This window comes from Capricornis sumatraensis, chromosome 15, assembly GCF_032405125.1.
Source record: "Capricornis sumatraensis isolate serow.1 chromosome 15, serow.2, whole genome shotgun sequence".
In the NCBI taxonomy this organism is placed as follows: Eukaryota; Metazoa; Chordata; class Mammalia; order Artiodactyla; family Bovidae; genus Capricornis; species Capricornis sumatraensis.
In genome coordinates, this window is record NC_091083.1 from 15,619,546 (window position 1) to 15,640,270 (window position 20,725).

At 43.8% G+C, this 20,725-nt stretch overlaps 1 protein-coding gene across 1 annotated transcript in view; it reads right to left on the bottom strand.

Annotated features, from left to right (window-relative positions):
• SFMBT2 (Scm like with four mbt domains 2) overlaps positions 1–13,220 on the bottom strand; it is a 157,815-nt gene extending 144,595 nt beyond the window's left edge. Inside the window, exons 1-3 of the mRNA XM_068987562.1 lie at positions 13,109–13,220; positions 7,439–7,533; positions 3,965–4,205 (exon numbers count right to left, since the gene is read on the bottom strand). Of these exons, the coding sequence (XP_068843663.1) occupies positions 3,965–4,205; positions 7,439–7,533; positions 13,109–13,208 (436 nt within the window). The 5' untranslated portion in view covers positions 13,209–13,220. The remainder of the gene's footprint in view (positions 1–3,964; positions 4,206–7,438; positions 7,534–13,108) is intronic.
• Between the last annotated feature and the right edge of the window lie 7,505 nt (positions 13,221–20,725).

Genomic DNA, 20,725 nt, shown 5'->3' on the forward strand with positions numbered 1-20,725 from the left:
CCACACGGAATTAAACACTAGCCTGATTTAAAGTACATATGCTGCAGGGTTAGGAAGCAAAAGAAAATAAACACATTTATGTCTAACACCAAAAAGGAAAATCTCATAGTCCCGCTCTGTGCTTACGATTTTCCCATGGTGCAGAAAAACCCAAATAGCATCTGATACAATTTACATAACTTTACATAATCTCACAATTACCATTTGGCAAGGAAGCTCCAGAACAGATCTCTTCGTTTATTTGCCTCCAAAAAATGACAAAATGGAAAACAGTCTGGACAGAAATTTTCTATCCTCTTCTTAAAAACCTCAAAAAGCCAAATCCACCACTTTTCTTAATACTGATTTTCTTAAATTTTTCACATTAAACCATCTAACATTTAGTCAACTCCAAGAGTCCACTTAGATTTACCATTTCTGAGTCTATAGTATATATATTTAATTTTCTTATTAGTGTACAAATCAAATTCCAGTTACGATATTAGACAGCCAGTGAAAACAATGTGATTGTTTAGGTTTTGCTAGTATTAGTAAAATGTCTTTAAATTTTTTTTTTAATAGAAATTTTAAATGCTGATTGTCTCATGTAACACAAAGTCTAGTTTGCGTCCACAGTTAAACAAGGGTTACAGACTGGTAAGTTCTGTCACCCACTCACATTAGGGTCTTGTGTACCAACGGCCAGATCTCTTATTTCACAATCAACTATAGCAAAAACAATAATTCCCCCCAAACAGTCCAGCACCAGCTTCACAACCAGGCAGGATCCAGTCCCACAACCTAACAGAAGGCCACAGTCACACTTTCTCCCAACACTTCATGAATAAACATCCCTGTATTCAAATAAGTTACCTATTAACTAACTCCAGTCATTCTAATTCAACCTCGAAGGGCAAATAGAGTCATTCTGGCAAGACTGCAAAATTTGCGATTCAAGTTATGGAAATTTTAATAATGGGGAAAATAAAAATTAGTGGCATGAATCCTAAGGCACCAGAATTCCAATACTTTCCTTGCAACAGTAGAAAGCGCACATAAATGTAATACCTCTCAATGTATAATATAAGCCAGGGGCTGGGAAGGTAGGCATTATTTGGATGGGCATCCTCGAATGTGTTTACCTGCAATCTCACAGGAGCATTCCTTTCCGGGATTCTGCGGGTACCTGCCAGGATGCCAAAGCTCCCCAAGCCCAGACGTTAAGAGGCAATGTTGTTACTTCTGAACAAATAACAGTGAAACAGTCATTGGGTTAAACGATTTCCTTACATTATCACCATAAACAATAATTATTTGGCAGCTGCCCTTTGCAAGCGTGAACGTGCTTATGAATAAATCGAGACGTATTGATTCAGCAAGCTGAAATGCTTTACATTTTGCTCCGGTATTAAGGGCTATCATCCTCCACTGCACTTAGTGAGGCTTTAATGTACTGTGCTTCTTAATACTCTTAATAAGAAAGATTAGTGGCAATTAGCTCTGGAGCAGGAACACTGCTCTTGAAATGGCCAGTGGGTCACCAAACCCAAGTCTCTCTGAACCTGTCTTTATTAAAGGAACTCTCTTAACAAACTACCCCAGAGTTGTTGCCATGCTGTTTCCTTCCTGCTAACATCAACGGTGTGATGATGGCCTGCACTGATTCAAAGACTAATTTCACTTAAAAGGGCAAGGCAGGGACTTCCCTGGCGGACCAGTGGTTCAGAATCTGCCTTGCAATGCATGGGACACTGGCTCAATCCCTGGTCAGGGAACTAAGATCCCATATGCCACAGAGCAACTAAGCCTGCATGATCAACCAGGCATGGTTGTGGGATGTACTTGGTTCTCTGTACACAAGACTTCCACTGACTCAGCCCATACGCCACAACTAGAGAGTCTGTGCACCTTGAGGAAGTTCCCATATGACTCATCAAAGATGTCACATGCCACAGCTAAGACCAAAGGCTGCCAAATTAAATAAATAAATGCAAACAAACAAACAAGAAAAGAGCAAGGCAGGAACATACAGGACTGCAAAAGATGCCACATGCTTGGTAAAAGATCATCTAAAATTTTTAAAATGACCCGTTTTCAGGGCGGTGATTTTAGAAGACAGAAAGCTACTTCAATCCCAAAATGACCTGAAAGACTGGGGCCCTGCACCCTACATGTGACCAGAAAAGGCAGTCCTCTCCATTCCCCATTAATAAAATCACCCAAAACTCCTGCCCTTTCGCTTGATCCAACGGTATGTTGAAACTGTCATCCACGTTCTGACCAGTCTCTCAGAAACTGAGCGCTCCGCTCCCAGATCTCAGGGTTCCAAAAAGGAAGCAGAGTCTACAATTCTGTATCAAGTGAAATTCTATCCATGGCACGCAACAAAGGACTCAAATGCTCATCATGATTTCCCCACTGAGTCTGCTCCCATCACCAGCCCCAACAATCACAAAGAAACCTGACTTCTGTGCTCTGCACAGACTCCCAGGCTGGAATTCCACCGATTCTAATCCCAAAGCAAGCTCCACTCTTTGCACACCCAATAGCAAAACCCATGCCCTCCTCCTCCTCTCCTTCCCAGGGATCACAAACCAAGGCAGGTCATGCTGGACAGCTCTTTAGAGATTATACACTATCACCTCTCATTTCAAAGAGGAGAAGATGGAGGGGTCTCACCCAGGTCCCTACAGGAAATGGCAGACAAGAATCCCCACCTCTGGCTCCACCTGCCATGTTCCTGCTTTTCCCACCCCGTGATTCCTAGGATCAGTAACAAAATCTTTCACCACGCAGCATCTCAAACAAATATATGAGGTGTCATGGACCACTTTCACTCATGTTAAATCGTCTGGGACGCCTTTCAAGTTTAACCATGACAAAGATCAACCAGGTACAGCTGTGGGATATACCGTGTGATGAGCTCTGCAAGACAGAAAACCACACCACCAAGAATCCTTGGGCAAAAACACAGCCCACGATTCCCTCTGGAACGAGCTGCTATCTCTGGCTACAAAGCAATGATTATCCTGCACTACAGCAATCAATAAACCTCTTGCCCTGTGAACCTGCGACTTCCTGACTTTGTTCTCTGTACGCAAGATTTCCAGGCCGTGTATCGATCACCTACTCAATTTTGTTAAAAGTTCTCTAAAACGAGCAATAAAGAAATTCTCCAATTAGCCTCACTTGGGATGGTCTGAACAGACTTCAGATCTTTCAGTCACATTAATGGTGTCTCCTTCTCACGGGGTTTCCCCATTTTTCACTTGCAATTTGTCATTTTAAGTGTGTCTGGGTCTTGCCTAAGAGCACCAAGTCAAGAGGATACAGATTTGATGGTGTTTCTGAAACTAGGGCGGCTGCCACATTTTTCACCCAAGCAAGAAAGAGAATTGATTCATCAACTCTGCCCTCTTTTCTAAAGCTACAACATGGATTTTTTTTTTTTAACTAAATGAACCCATCAGCTCTTAAGAGTATTAAAATTCTGTATCCTGGAACTTCTCTCTAAAACGACCCACTAGAGGATGCATTATAAAGTGAAGAAACCCACTTACTTCTTCTCCGAATGTTTTAAAAGTGTCAAATTTTAAGAGTAAGTCTTGAGATAAGCAAGGACAGCAAAAAGGCAAGATTTCACCCAGAAACAAGGCAAGATAACCCATCAGCAGGAAACAGAGAATAAGACCTCCACTGTCAGGATCACTTCAGCCTTCCTTTCCCTATCTCCAAACACCCACACAAGGATTGATTAAGCTCAAAGGTTATAAAGGGCCACGGTGGGTTCAGCCATTAGGTTCAGCTCCAACTCTTGAAAACACACCCAGCTCCCCCTTACTCTAGCACCCTCAGGCTGAAGCCACTCAAGAAGAGATTGTGAAAATGGTGGATCTTCCAAGGAAATCACAGTTATCAAATCACTACAAGGTTTCTCTCTGAGCATCACAAGTGAAGCCCAAGAGCTGGGCCAGCCCATGCTCACCGTCCGGGGGCATGAGGGTCTTGTTGTTCTGCGTGCACCACCCCACGGGGTGCAGGTCTGCGATTACCACATCACACCAGAAGTCAGCCCGGCGGTCCTCCCCGTAACCACAGTAACGCAGCAGCAGCAGCTGCCCACAGGTGGTAATGACTGTGGCCACCCAGTATGTGTCCGGGTTCTTCTTGTTGGCCACCTCCAGCTTCATCCCCGGCTGGAAGTTGCTCTGAATGCTGATCTCAACCTTAAAGAACCAAAAACACAAGAAATCCATCACACACTAGACACATAACATCCAGAAAATAACAAGAATGATTAAAAACCTAACGCTTAATATTTGTTTCCTGAGACCGTCACCGCCTAAGAGAAATATAATGTAAGCCACTGATGAGTCATTAAATTTCCTAGTAGCCACTTTAAAAACAGATAAAACAGATGAAATTAATCATAGTAATGTGTTTTATTTAACCCAAAGAATCCCAAGTAGCATCATTTCAAGATGTAATCAACATAAAAAAATAGTAACAAGAAAGTTTTCATTCTTATTTTCCAAGGAAGCCTCTGAAATCTGGTGTGCATTCTACACTTAACAGCACATCCTGTTACGAAACAGAACTTGGGTCTGTTAGTCAGACATCCAGTAAAGTCAATCAACAGGCTGGGCTGTGGTGAAGCAAAGTATAGCGTTTAATGCAGGGCCAAGCAAGGAGAATGGGCAGCTCATGCTCATTCTAAGCAAAGTCAGGGATGTGGGCCACAAGCTGTGAATTCAGCTAATGCACAATTCTCTAACTGGTTGGTACAGAGTTAACAGGGTGATGTGTTCAGAAACTCAGTCATCAACCTTCTGGTTCTGACGTGTCTGGGGTCCACATGCTGCTGGCTGCCATGCAGTTAACCTCTTCCAGCTGGTGGGGGTTTTGGGATCTGCAAAACTACTCAAGGATCATGCTCAGGATATTATCTGCAGCCCATGAGGAGGAATTAAGGGTCATTGACTTTGTTTTATGGCTAAACTATCATTATTTGGGGCTTCCCTGGTGGCTCAGTGGTAAAGAACCTACCTGCAAATGCAAATGACAGGTTGGATCCTTGGGTTGGGAAGATCCTCTGGAGGAGGAAATGGCCACCCATGCCAGGATTCCTGCCTGGGAAATCCCTTGGACAGAGGAGTCTGGCAGGCTAGAGTCCATGAGGTCCCAAGAGTCAGACATGACTTGGCAACTAAACAATTATTATTTTGTCTTGCTTGACAGCTTTCCCTTGTTCATTTTTCTTACCTCTCTGATTAAATCTGCTCTTTGAAACTCAGAGAAGACCTTAGGAAGCTAAAGCTTTGGAATTAGGAACATGGGTATTTGTCCCCAGGAAGGTCCTGTAGGGTCCTGCTCACTTTCATTCTCAGTTTCGACGACACACTTTCCAAGTGCTAGATGGCTCGTGGCTAGATCGCATGTGAACAGTGCAGCCTCAGAAAATGGATTTTCTTTTTTTTAATTAAGGGTTATCATCTATGAAGGCGTGCCCAGATGGTGCTAGCGGTAAGGAACCCGCCTGCCAATGCAGGAGACTTAAGAGACAAGGGTTCGATCCCTGGGTCGGGAAGATCCTCTAGATGGCAGCCCACTCCAGTATTTTTGCCTGGAGAATTCCATGGACAGAAGGGCCTGGCAGGCTGCAGTCCATTAGGTTGCACCAAGCTGGACACGACTGAAGCAACTTAGTGCATACACACACACGTGTCTATGACTATTTGCTAGCCCTCCCCACAGAAGAAAACTTTCCACCCTTGCAAGCTACAATATTCTAGAGCAAGCACATCAGATGTCCCTGAGTATCTGCTGCACAGACAGATGATGGGATTATAAACTGTTCACCCATGGGTCCTCTGCAGTACAGGACACTATACCATGACTGAAAGGCAGGGAGGGGAACAGACTGGGTGAAAGAGAACAGCACTGACTTCATACAGAGATGTTGGTAACTTCCCGGTACAGAAAGGAAGGAAAAAGTTGTCAATCAATTGTTATTTAGTTGCTAAGTGATGTCCGACTCTTGGTGATCCCATGGACTGGAGCTCGCCAGGCTCCTCTGTCCATGGGATTCCTCAGCAAGAATCCTGAAGTGGGTTGCCATTTCCTTCTCTAGGGGATCTTCCCAACCCAGAGATAGAACCCGCATCTTCTACACTGGCAGGCAGTTTCTTTACCACTGAGCTTCCAAGGAAGATCTACCTCATTCCTAAAGTGCCTGGAGAAATCTACCAAGTCCTTCTGGCACCAGACAGGGCTCACGTTACAACAGCTTTGGCAAAACGGAAACCACTTGGTATAGGCGAGTTTTAGTTTTGTTATGGTTTAATATTTGCCTGCTGGTTTCACTAAATGGCCACAATCCCATTCATAATAAGCCAGTAATTATAACAATCTAAGTGTTAGTGTTAAAAAGCAATCAGGAATGCAATCCACCTTTAACGAGGTCATGCAAGTTTAATAAGGTCTTAAACTCTTTTTCAAAAGAACACTTCACCTCCAAAAAGAATAAAACGTTGCTTTAAAATAAAGAAAGTGTTTTCCTAATTTAGCAAAAGAGCCAGAGGGAAGACCAGGTAGAGAAAGTCCCCGGATTTGTTTACGATGGCTAAATCTCTGCGTTGGGAAGCCTGGTATGGGGGCGGGGGGTGGAATGTCTCTCATTATCAAATTTTCATTTCCAGTAAAGCAAAGAGTAAAATCCAGGAACTTGCGTCCTAGAAAGTTACTCTTTTTCTTGCTAATGATACAGCACCAAAATCTCTTAAGCAAACACTGGATAAAAACTTATTTTTTTTTACTTCCTGGGACTTGCCCTCTGCTTGGCACACTATTTGCATTGTTCAAAAAAAGTACTGATGAGGGTGATTTTTTTGGTTTGATCCAAATATTTCCTGAATAATTCTGGCATTTCCTATAATTAGGCTCATCTGTCCACAAATGGCTAGATGGCTTTTTAGGTGTCCTTTCAAAGTAAAAATATCAACGGAAAATTAAAATATCCAGTCCTTACGCCTCCTAAGAAGACACGACTCATAACACCTACTTGCCTAGTTGCTTTTATTTGCTCACATCAACCTTACCTGTCTCCGTCCCCCAGACGGACGGGAACACAGCCTTCTGCTCTGGCTTTTTGAGGCTCAAAACAAGGCTGAAACCCATGGGCAGGATCAGAGCAAGGCTCACCCCCGCCACTCACTTCCTCATCTCCTACATATTTCTAAGAAACTGTTAGTCGCTCAGGTGTGTCCTATTCTGTGCGAACCCATGGACTCCTCTGTCCATGGAATTCTCCAGGTAAGAATACTGGAGTGGGCAGCCATGCCTTTCTCCAGGGGATAAATCTTGGCCAAACTCATCTTTCCTTTTCATTCCCTTTCGCAGAACAGGTGCGGCATCTCCCATATCCCAAACGCGAACCAGAAGGGACGCCACCGTCACTTACGTGTCTGAAGGACGCATGTGGAGCTGCACTGGCTCCCGTCTCTTCCAAGTACTCCCCCCAGTTGAAGCCGGTCTCCTCCAAACTGGAGCCCTCTTCTGTGGAAAGACCAAACAGAATGAAAATTTTTTAACGTTTAAAAGAAACACTCAAAACAGAAACCAAACAAACAACAACAACAACAAAAAAAAAAAAAACAAACAGAAAATCAGTACTAGCAAGAAGAATGGAAAGGCACTGGCCTTCCATGAAAATCAGAAACTCTTTGGTGCGAGAGAGGAACAAATTCAATGTGTAGAAGGGCACTGCTGAATTCTTTTTCAAAGTTCCCATTTGCTGGTTTTAGAAAGAGAAGACTGGAAGGAGACACAGAAGCAACCTAGGAGTGTGTCTATGTGCGCTCAGTCACGTCTGACTCTTCGCAATCCCATGGACTGCAGCCCGCCAGGCTCCTTTGTCAGTGGGATTTCTCAGCAAGAATCCCGGAGAGGGTTGCCATCTCCTCCTCCAGACGATCCTCCCTACCCAGGGATCAAATGGTCTCCTGCAGCTCCCTCACTGGCAGTCGGGCTCTTTACCACTGAGCCACCCAAATGTCCATCAACAGACCTATGGATGAAGATGTGATACAATCGAATATTACTCAACCATTCAAGGGGAGAAACGGGGTTATTTGTAGAGATGCAGATGGACCTAGAATCTGTCACAGAGTGAAATAAGTCAGAAAGAGAAAAATATCGTCTATTAAGGTATATACTTGGAATCTAGAAAAATGGTACTGATGAACTTATCTGCAGGGCAGGGACAGACAGGAAACGGACATATGTACACAGAACGGGAAAGGGGCACAGATTAGGAGGTGGGGATTACCGTACAGACACCTTTGGTGCTGTCCAGGCCTGACCCTAAGGAACCCGAGTCAGAACCAGAGGAGACCTGACGGCTCCGGTCCCTGGAAGTGGCGGGGAGACCACAGCCACGGCTTAATCTCAAGTTCAACTCTGAACCCACTCCCCAGAACTCCTGATCCTCCATAAGATTCTTACCTACACTGTCACCAAAAAGGCTGCTTCTGCCCAATGTGAATTCATTACAAGCTACATTTCCACTCTCCTCTCCCACTAAAACAGGCCACAGCAGCTCTGGGGCTCACCCAGGCATTCACACCCGTCAATCAAGAAAGGACAAGGTATAATTGGGCCCCTCCTGATCACTGAGATCAGTGCTCGGGAAAGCACAGGCGCTCTCTATCATCTAAACAGATTTCTGAGGGACTCCCCTAGAGGTCCAATTGTTAAGAATCTGCCCTTCCAATGCAGAGGGTGTGGGTTCGGTCCCTGGTCGGGAAGCTAAGATTCCGCATGCCTCTGGGCCAAAAAAAATTCAAAGCATAAAACAGAAGCAGTATTGTAACAAATTCAATAAAGAGTTTTAAAATGGTCCAAATCCAAAAAAAAAAAAAAAAAGTTTTTAAATAAATACTTTAAAAAGCATCCAAGAGCCAGACTTCAGTGCTGTTTTGGAAGGTCTTATAGGTCTTCATGGGGTCACAAAGAGTTGAACACGACTAAGTGACTGAACAACAATGTTGTTTTAACAATAAGATCATGTACAAAGTTGACGATTACCCACAAGACAGCCTCTTGGAAACTGTAGCAGTGACACTTCCTCAGCCACCTATGCCCTGAGCAGCTGATTCTCTAAAGACATTTCAAAGAGCAACAGATAAACACACAATGTTTATGAGCGGAGGTCTCATAAACCCACAGCAAATATTTACAGCTGATTCATAAACCTCTTAAACCCATCCACGTTTTATCAAGGAAACTCTATAGACAATCTCTCTTCTCTGCACAAGAACCGGTGGGAGGCATTCCCCATGATGTAATGTAAACAGATTATGACGAGCTACTACAGAAATGTCACGATTTAAAAGAAGGGAGCGTTTATTGGTGGTGATCCATTTCTAGAATACAGAACGCTGGGTATGTGACCAGAATCACTCCTATTAACTAGAAAAAGAATACTGAACACTTTACTGAAAAGTGGACGTGCAGACAACTTACAGTGAAAAATGGAATCAACACAGGACTCGCCCATCTTTTTTTAAGGGATCAGATATTGGGTTATAGAATATTACCATCTGAAATAAGACTAACTTTACAAGGGAAAAAAAATTTGGGGGGGGGGCCATGAAACGTGGAATCTTAGTTGCCCAACCAGGAATCGAACCTGTGCCCCCTACACAGAGTCTTAACTAATGGGCTGCCAATGAAGTCCTTTGCAAGTGAAATATTAAACCTATTTCCAGTACCCAGTCAAGGAACAGAAAACCAGCAGGTTTAGAGTAAATGAAATTTTACAGGGCACCTTCTTGTGAGCTAGATATTTAAGTGGAAAGAGAAAGGAAGACACTCAATCTTTATCATTCTAACTGCTGATAGTCCCTAGGATCACAAGGTTTAAAAAACAGTTCTACTGTTGCAACGAGACAACTCATTGGAAAAGACCCTGATGCTGGGAAAGATTGAGGGAAAAGGAAAAAGGGGTGACAGAGGATGAGATGGCTGGATGGCCTCACCGACTCAATGGGCATGAGTGTGAGCAAAACTCCAGGAGATGGTGAAGGACAGGGAAGCCTGACGTGCTGCAGTCCCTGGGGTCACAGAGAGTCAGACGCGACTTAGCCACTGAACAACAGCCACTGTAAGCACACTGGACAGACACACGGCATGGATGGAACACAGCAAGGACTAGCCAACATTCATCCTAGGCCTGAGTTCACGGCTGCAGGACTACACCTAGGAGGGGTTACAACACAAGGCCCTCAAGGCTGTCTCAGCTTTCCAGACCCCAAGAAGGCCAGACAGACTTTCCAGAAAAAAAAAAAAGAAACACACCTCATTCTCCTAGTTAGGGAGGCAACAACTGTTCAAAGAGACTCTAAAAGGGGAGAAGGGGGAATATTATTGAGTCACACTGAACCAGTGCCCAGCAGGAAGAGTAAGAGATCTGGAATTTTCTACAAAGAATGTTGATTCCTTTCCTTCCCAAATAGTAGAGCCCAGGGAACTCTGGTTGTTGTTTAGCCGCAAAGTCGCATCCAACTATTCACATTGGTATACCCCTAATACAAAAAACATATACATCAAGCCCACATTTCCAGCATAATTCTTTCCCTCAGTGGCTTGCCCTATCTGAATGTGCAATGCCACTCTATCTGCAGGCTTCATCAGCAAATTACATTGAGCTGGTCTGAAAAAAGAATGTCAAGGAATCTCCATCAGCACACTGTTTTGCCTGCTTTCATCACTGCAACTGAAGAAATGGAGCAGGAATCCAATCCCGACCCAACTTCCTTCTCTGAGCCCCGTACCAGAGCTGCCCAGGCTGTCTGCTGGGGAGGCCTCAGAGCATCCATGGGGCTTATCCTGAGGGTGGCCTCAGGGCCGCTGGGAGGAGGAGAAATTTTACATGGTAACCCTGAATATTCTTTGGAAGCACTGTCGCTGAAGCTGAAGCTCCAACACTTCGGCCACCTGATTCAAAGAGCTGACTCATTAGAAAAGACCCTGATGCTGGAAAAAACAGAAGGCAAAAGAAGAATGGGACGGCAGAGGATGAGATGGTTGGATAACGTCACTGATTCCATTGACTCAATGGACATGAATTTGAGCAAACTCCAGGAGATAGTGAAGACAGAGGAGCCTGGTGTGCTGCAGTCCACGGGGCCACAAAGACTCAGACATGACTTAGCGACTGAACAACAATTTCATTGAGGGGACTCGAGTGTCATGGGCCCCAACTACTATTTGAGGCTTCCTTAAAATGAGGCAAAACGAAAAATTTATAAAACTGTTTATGAGACAGAGAGTCCTCTGTGTGAAGCTGAAGTTTTCATCAGAGTGGATCATCAAGCAGGAAACTGCAGCAACTGGGAGTGAGGGTGGGGGACCCCCAACTACACAAACACCCAGGAGCAACCACGTTAAGACTCGTAGTCTCATTAAAATGCAAAGACACATCTTGTAACTTTTCAGATGGAGGTCAAATCTCCCAGAAGCTAATGGTCATTTTTTAATGAATTCTCCAGAGCAATGTTTATGATTCAGAGCCAAGTTGTCCTTATAAAAGTTTCTGTTATGTAAATATCACAAACCTTTATTTTTTAAAAATTATCTTTTTAAAATAAACTCTTTATTACGTCAGTAGTTAGAAAAAGATGCATGTATAAATTCACTGGTTAAATAGAAAATTCAATCAGAGATATCCATTGGTTTGTTTGGGATTTCTTAAAAGGAGAAATATTTTAGCACAAATTCACAGAATCTAAATATCTTTCACATTATGCTCTTTAGGACTTGGTGCTTCTCCTGCCGTACTCCAGGTCCAGTCCCTGATAGGGGAACTAGGATCCCTCAAGCCTCGAGGTACAGCCAAAAAAAAGAAAAGAAGGAAAGAAAGGGTCTTGGGAAGGGGCATCCGACAACTGGGCAGATCACCCTGGCCCTCTCTTTCTGGGCACACGGGAGACAATTTTACTTGGTCGCCTCCCTTGCAGCAGCCGAAACCCGCGACTAGTTCTAGTCAAGAGACTGGGAGCAAAGGTCTCCTCCTCTGGGCTCGAGGATTTAAGCGCTGATTCAAGCCCCTCCAGCCCGGCTCACCCCTGTGAGGACAGACCTCGGAGCATCGTGGAGAGATGGCAGCCCTAAAGAGGGTGTGGAAGGACTCACCGGACAGAGCCTCCACTGGCCCTGCTCAAACGATATGGCCAATTTATAAGCACTTACTGTGTTAACCTACCGAGGTTTTATTTTCTATTGGAGCACAGCTGATTTGCAATGTTGTGTTCACTTCAGGTGTACAGCAAAGTGACCCAGTTACACACACATACATACACACACACACACACACACCACACATATATATACTTTATCAGATTCTTTTCCATTATGGTTTATTACAGAATATTGAGTAGAGTACCCTGTGCTATATACAACAGGATGTTGTTGTATCTATTACATACATAGTAGTGTGTATATGTTAATCCCAGCCTCCTAATTGATCCAAGAGAGGGATAAACTTAAGCTTGTTTTCTGTCTGTGAGTGCCTTTGTTTTGTAAATAAGTTCAATTTGTACTATTTTTTAATTCCATATATAAAGTGATATCATATGTATTTGTCTTTCTCTGACTGCCTTCACTTAGTACGATAACCAACCTCTAGATTCATACGTGCTGTTGCAAATGGTACTATTTCATTCTTCTCGTGGCTAAGAGTCTATCTGCATCTGGGTACCACATCTTCTTAGTCTATTCATCTGTCGACGGACACTTCGGCTACTTCCAACTCTTCACTACTGTAAACAGTGCTGCACCAACAGTGGGGTGCATTTATCTACAGTTCTGTCCAGATACATGCCCAGGATGGAGCCACTGAGGTTTTGAAGTGACATCTCACCTTATTATAACCTAGCCTGCTCTGTCTAGTATTTTGAACCCAATTTTCCGTTAACTTTCAAGCTGCTATATGCTTATAAATATCCCTGCAGATCTCAGAACAAGCAGTATGTAAAGCCTCAGAATACGCCCCAATGTTTTCTAAACATTCTCAGGAAAATACCGATCAAGACGTCAAAGGGCCAAACCCGTTTAGGAAACAAAATCGCACCTGAGTCAAGATCTCCATTACGATCAGCGGAGCTCTGATGTTTTTCCAAGGGTGAGGATGAAGGGTCCTGCATACTGGAAGCTGACACACTGCCCTCCATTCTCAACGGCTGAGATCGTCTTCTCTTAATTCATCCTGCAGGAAGAGTTACCTAAGGGAAACCAACAACAGCAGAAGTCAGAGCACGGCAATCGTAACCACGAATTTCTGAACTCTCCGACACTAACGACAGCCCATCATGAAGTGGCTACCGATCATCACAACAAGCAGGGAGTGACGTCACGTTAGCAACAAAAAATACCAGGACTGAAGACTAAAGAGCACATACCCACACAAGGTCAACAACAAGGTCACAGCACAGCAAAAGCATCCATTTTCTCCAGGTCATCATCACCAGTAAGATGGACACATTTTTCATCAATCAACAGAAGTGTCATCCAATCAACAAAACTGCCATTTCAACCCCCAAATCTACCTTGGTGGCATTAGTAAGACATTCCGAGATCTACGTTCTCCCTCCTCTCTCGCTGGAAGCTATGAAGCAGGAACCGCACCCACCCCCCATCCCCTGCCCGGGCCTCAGCATCCCCACACACAGGGAAGGTAACTGGTGTCTCACAAGTGATTTGTTACTAAAACCAGACAAAGCATCACTGCATGCCAATAACATGCTTTCTGACCAACTGCACTTTCCCTGTAATAAGATGGTGACTCCACACTTGCATTCTGCTAGAATTGGTGGGAAAACAGGCAAAATTACAGCCGATTCTCACAGAATCCTACAATCTGGTTTGTGTACTTAACAGCCAGTGAAATACCCAGGTGCTATCATTACTAAGAGTCAGCCAGTCAGGGCTGGTTTGCCAAAATAGAGACCGGATCCTTGCACTTCACTCTGCAGGCAGAAGTGGGCACTGCAGGGCTTCCTTCTAAGAAGCAAACCGATCAGGTTTGTTTCAGAAAAATCATTAGGGCGGCTGCATGCCAGATAGATGGACAGACAGGGAGAGACTGAATGGAAACAGAAAATAAGAACATGTTGAGTGATAGGGCATCACCTGATAAAGAAAAAACTGAGAAATTACTACTTAGTATTTTGTATATCTTGGTTTCCCTTAGGTAACTCTTCCTGCAGGGTGAATTAAGAGAAGATACCTAGTATCTTTTGGGCTCCATAAAGGACAGAAATGGTATGGACCTAACAGAAGCAGAAGATATTAAGAAGAGGTGGCAAGAATACACAGAAGAACTGTACAAAAAAGATCTTCACGACCAAGATAATCACAATGGTATGATCACTCACCTAGAGCCAGACATTCTGGAATGTGAAGTCAAGTGGGCCTTAGAAAGCATCACTACGAACAAAGCTAGTGGAGGTGATGGAATTCCAGTTGAGCTATTTCAAGTCCTGAAAGATGATGCTGTGAAAGTGCTGCACTCAATATGCCAGAAAATTTGGAAAACTCAGCAGTGGCCACAGGACTGGGAAAGGTCAGTTTTCATTCCAATTCCAAAGAAAGGCAATGCCAAAAAATGCTCAAACTACAGCAAAATTACACTCATCTCACACGCTAGTAAAGTAATGCTCAAAATTCTCCAAGCCAGGATTCAGCAATACGTGAACCGTGAACTTCCAGATGTTCAAGCTGGGTTTAGAAAAGGCAGAGAAACCAGAGATCAAATTGCCAACATCCGCTAGATCATGGAAAAAACAAGAGAGTTCCAGAAACACATCTATTTCTGCTTTATTGACTATGCCAAAGCCTTTGACTGTGTGGATCACAATAAACTGTGGAAAATTCTGAGAGAGATGGGAACACCAGACCACCTGACCTGCCTCTTGAGAAATCTGTATGCAGGCCAGGAAGCAACAGTTAGAACTGGACATGGAACAACAGACTGGTTCCAGATAGGAAAAGGAGTACGTCAAGGCTGTATATTGTCACCCTGCTTATTTAACTTCTATGCAGAGTACATCATGAGAAATGCTGAGCTGGAAGAAGCACAAGCTGGAATCAAGATTGCCGGGAGAAATATCAATAACCTCAGATATGCAGATGACACCACCCTTATGGCAGAAAGTGAAGAGGAACTCAAAAGCCTCTTGATGAAAGTGAAAGAGGAGAGTGAAAAAGTTGGCTTAAAGCTCAACATTCAGAAAACAAAGATCATGGCATCTGGTCCCATCACTTCATGGGAAATACATGGAGAAAACAGTAGAAACAGTGTCAGACTTTATTTTGGGGGGCTCTAAAATCACTGCAGATGGTGACTGCAGCCATGAAATTAACAGATGCTTACTCCGTGGAAGGAAAGTTATGACCAACCTAGATAGCATATTGAAAAGCAGAGACATTACTTTGCAAACAAAGGTGCGTCTAGTCAAGGCTATGGTTTTCCCAGTGGTTATGTATGGATGTGAGAGTTGGACTGTGAAGAAAGCTGAGTGCCAAAGAATTGATGCTTTTGAACTGTGGTGTTGGAGAAGACTCTTGCGAGTCCCTTGGACTGCAAGGAGATCCAACCAGTCCATTCTAAAGGAGATCAGCCCTGGGTGTTCTTTGGAATGATGCTAAAGCTGAAGCTCCAGTACTTTGGCCACCTCATGCAAAGAGTTGACTCATTGGAAAAGACTCTGATGCTGGGAGGGATTGGGGGCAGGAGGAGAAGGGGACGACCCAGGATGAGATGGCTGGATGGCATCACCGACTCGATGGACATTGAGTTTGAGTGAACTCTGGGAGATGGTGATGGACAGGGAGGCCTGGCGTGCTGCGATTCATGGGGTCGCAAAGAGTCGGACACAACTGAGTGACTGAACTGAACTGAACTGATTTTGTATATCTTAAGCCCCTACTCCTAACTTGGCCCCCCCATCCTCTCCCCACTGATAACCACTAGTTTGTTCTCTATGTCTGTGAGTCTGCTTCTGTTTCATTATATCCCTTTGCTACATTTTTTAGATTCTATATATGTGATAGCATATAGTATTTGTCTTCCTCTGTCTGACATATTTCCCTAAGCATAATACCTTCCAGGTGCATCCATGTTGCTCAAATGGCAAATTTTTCATTCTTTTTCATGGCTGAGTAATATTTCTTTTTATACCTATTTAAATCTGGAGAAGAAAATGGCAACCCACTCCAGTATTCTTGCCTGGAGAATCTCATGGACAGAGGAGGCTGGCAGGCTTGGGGTCACAAAGAGTCGAACGTGACTTAGCAACTGAGCATGCATGCGTATCTATTTTAAAGCCTTATGTGATTAGCAGCTGCCATACTGAACACCCAGACCACTGCCTAGGTAAGCAGAAGTTTATGATATTTGAGTTTGGAATATGCCCTAAATCAGCACCAATTCTTGCCTCTCTTGGTAGTTTTAATATATAGCAAACTAGTTTAAAGAGCATAGGAATCTTAAAACCTAAAGAACTTCAAAAGCAGACTGAACAGTTTCTCCATAATATTTCAAAATCTTTCACTGCAATCTTCTTAAAGTAGTAGGTTTTCAGTGAATGTGCTGTTTTTATACCAAAACAATTTCAAAAGAGAAGCAATCTTAGCAGCTAAGTTATGCCACTAAGATTACAGCTTCTTTCATTCATCTACAAATTAAAGAAAATCATTCCACCTCAGAAATGTAATCAGGCACAGTTTTTCTGCAAGGAAAAGTCTATGAACCTAACTACTAGTAAATTAGTCAAATATCAGTAGCTTCTATGCCCTTAGTAAAGGAGGAGAAAGTCTGCTCAAGTTTTTAAGGTTCCTATTGATTCAACTCCGTCTGCGTCTAACTACATGCTGTAAAAAGGTAATCAGCAACTGTAAAATAAGTTCAATTTAATGAACCAGACCCATCATTTTGAATAGAAGTCAAGAGCAACAACATTTACACCAAAAATCCACACTGTTCTGTAAGGACAAGTAACAAGTCTTTGTCTACTCAGGCAGCCGCAAGATTTATTTATTTTGGTAAATGACATGTCACCATTTGCTTTTTCACAATGTTTACTTTTTTCCTTTCCATAAAAGATAACCTTTCCACTTTCTGCACAAGTCTTGCAAAATAAAATTAAAAACGGACAAACTAAAATCACTTGTAATTCTAACACTCAGGGACAATCTCTTCTGTACTTACAGTGTCTCCTCCAGATACTTCTCTGTGGGTTTTTTTTTTCATACAGAATTTAGAATTTTAATTCATTTATATTTAATATCACCTAGAAAGCATATCTCCCACATCATTAAACTTCTCTGAAAACATGACTTAAAATGGTTGTATGATTTTCATTACAATATGAATACATTATTTATTTGCTATCCCTCTCCCACTGCTGGCCATTATTTTGATTTTTTAATTTTTCATTACTATGGACATCATAATTTGCAATTCTCCCATGACATCTCAGCTCTTTTCCACATTTTAACTTTGTTGGTATTTTTAATGGATCTTTAAGAGCCCTGCATATCTTATCCCACAAAACCCTTGCAGACATTTTCCCTTAATTCTCCCCTTAGTGATACCTTCTGATACATGTATGGAACATGTGGTCTTTTTCAACTTAGTCTGATCCATCGATCCACTTTATGTCTTCTAAAACTTATATTCATAAAATGTCCTCCCCAACTGTGAAGAAGTTAATAATCCATTCCTACCCCATTGGGTTTCTAACAGCCTGTCTTTACCATCTATTAAATTCTTACACATACAAGGCTATGGTTCCATGCACCAACTTTCCTTTATTTATGAGTCAGCAATATAGGAACTATGACTACTACTCACACATCCTCCACTTAGTTCAGCAATCACTGAACTTGGGGCCATTAAGGCAGATTTATAGAGGGGTGACAATGGTAATGCTGGGCTGGGAACCCAGACACATGACCTGATCATCACAAGCGGCTCTACTGTGGACAGGAAGTGCCAGAACCTGCACCCAGGGAGAAATGACCAGGCACCAGAGACCCCCTCCCCCACCAAATCTCCACTTTCTGCTTTGTTTGCAGGGAGGAGGAACTGGTTACCCAAACCAAACATTTCTGGACCATCCTAAAAGTTGGATGTGGTCATGCCACTGCGTTCTGGCCAGTGAGAAGTTTGCCGAGTGAATGAGCTCAGCCCGCCTTCTCCACCAAAGGCTGTGACCTCCTGGTTCTGCTGTCAGCTACAGATGACTACTTCAGAGAGAAACCAGCTATGTGGTTTCCACCCCTCCATCTGAGGGTCCCCTGATACACAGCCAACCCCAATAAATACACCCTAAAAGGACCATGCTCCTTAGTAACATGCTTGTAATGAAGATGACTGGGTGGTCCTCTAGAATTCAGGGTGGGCGCTGTTTTTATCTGAAAGCCTATCAGTAAGGCCCAAAATGGGCGGGGGCTTCCCTAGTGACTCTGGTAAAACATCTACCTGCCAATGCAGGAGACACAGGTGTGATCCCTGATCCGAGAAGATCCCACATGCTTCGGAGCGACTAAGTCGGTACGCCACAACTATTGAGTCTGTGCTCTAGAGCCCAAGAGCCACAGCTACTGATCCCGTATGCCACAAACACCGAAGTCTGTGCTCTGCAACGAGAGAAGCCCGAGCAGCTCGGCTGAACAGTAGCCCGCTCGCAGAGAAAAAGCCCGCACGCAGCAGTGAGGACCCAGCAGAGTCAAAAATAACTAACTACATAAATTTATTAAAAAAAATAATAATAATGTCAAATGCTGTCTCTGGTTTCTCCACCCTTACCCCCCAACAGCCAAAAAAAATCTCAGCTCAGTTTGTTGTCACTGTTCAGTTGCTAAGTTGTGTCTGACTCTCTCCAATCCCGTGGACTATAGCCCGCCAGGCTTCTTCCTCTGTCCATGGAATTTCCCAGGCAAAAATACTAGAGTGGGTTGCCATTTCCCACTCCTGAGGATCTTCCCAACCCAAGGATCAAATCTTTGTCTCCTGCACCGGCAGGCGGATTCTTTACCACTGAGGGATCAGGGAAGCCCATTAATGAAGCTTTCCATTCTGGATAAAGAATCCACCTGCCAATGCAGGAGACACAGGTTCAATCTCTGGGTCAAGACGATGAGAAGAAAATGGCCATCCACTCCAGTATTCTTGCCTGGGAAATCCCATGGACAAAGGAGCCTGGTGGGTTACAGTCCATGAAGTCCCAAGTTGTCGGACATGACTGAGCGACTTAGCATTAAAAATCATTCTTACCTGCATTCATCAAAAGGCAAAGTTAAAACACATACCACTCTGAAGGCCTTACTCCAGTGAGCGTTACTATAATAGCAATAAAAGAAATGTTGCATCTCTTTTACAGTTACCCAATTATCTAGCCCTTTCAAAGGGATCCACTTAAAGTAGTTCAAGAAACGGGCATGCTATTAACATGCTTACCATTTCAAGCTCGTCATTCTGAAACGGGGAAATGGTTGGCAGCTGTTTTTTATGTGACTCCAAAGAAAGACTCTTCTCCAGGTTGAAAATTAAAGGCGAAGGCCTAAACGGACAGCTTATGAAATTCCAAACAGGCTCTGGCTGCCCGTGGAAATCTAGCATATTTAAATCAGAGAAAATGGCCTCATTTCACACTCCAGGAACTTCCTAATGAGCACAGGACACCTCACCAGAGCCAAGACCTTCCCAAACATTTCCATCAAAATGGAAAATCTCAGAGCATTCTGAGGGAGGCACAGAGTTGCGACCCAAACCTCGTCTCTGAAACAATCACTGCGTCCACGTTCCTATGAAGCAACATGCAAATACCAGCCTGGGATCCTGGGGGTTATCTGCAAGAACCACATTTATAAATGTCTCTAAGGATGAAAAGAGGTGTTAGGTATCCAGGCACTCATCAAGGAAGGCTCCCTTCTGTTTACACCCACCCTGTCACCCAGATCACTCTACTAACCATGCGTGACCAAGTCCATCTCCCCCATGCTCACCAGCCAACACTGTTTCTCCAAGAAGAGGCAGGCCTTCCGATTCCATCATCCAGGGAGATGACCTGATTCCTCAGGACAGAAGATTTCATGCCATTTGCCATGTGCTCCAGACCTTGGTTTACACCTTGATTAGGACCTCAACCTCCTGGCCACTTTGCAACCAGTATGCATCCAGTTCACTCTAAATGGATTGAAATCTGACACAAACAGCTCCCCCAGCATAAGAAATGCTAACTTCTCACATCCCAATTCATACCTCTGTCCCAAGAAATTAGATCTGCAGAGGGTAAGAGAGGGTCAAAGAGTACATCGCAAGGCCAGTGGCAGCCAATGATCCCCACGACAGCAAACTGGGTCGTCTTTTTTTTTAAAGAAGTTTTTAAGCTGGGGGATAGCTGTGTTACAAGTAGCGTTAGTTTCTGCTGCACAACAAAGTGAATCAGCTATGCCCCCTCCTTCTGGAGCCTCTGTCCCATCCCCCGCCATCCCACCCTTCTAGGCCATCCCAGAGCACCAAGCGGAGCTCCCTGCGTTATACAGCAGCTTCCCACTAGCTGGCTGTTCTACACACAGGAGCATATGTATGTCAAAGCTATTCTCTCAATTCATCCCACCTTCTTCTTTCCCCCTGCCCCGACCTTCCAGGTCCATTCTCGACATCTGCACCTCTATTCTTGCC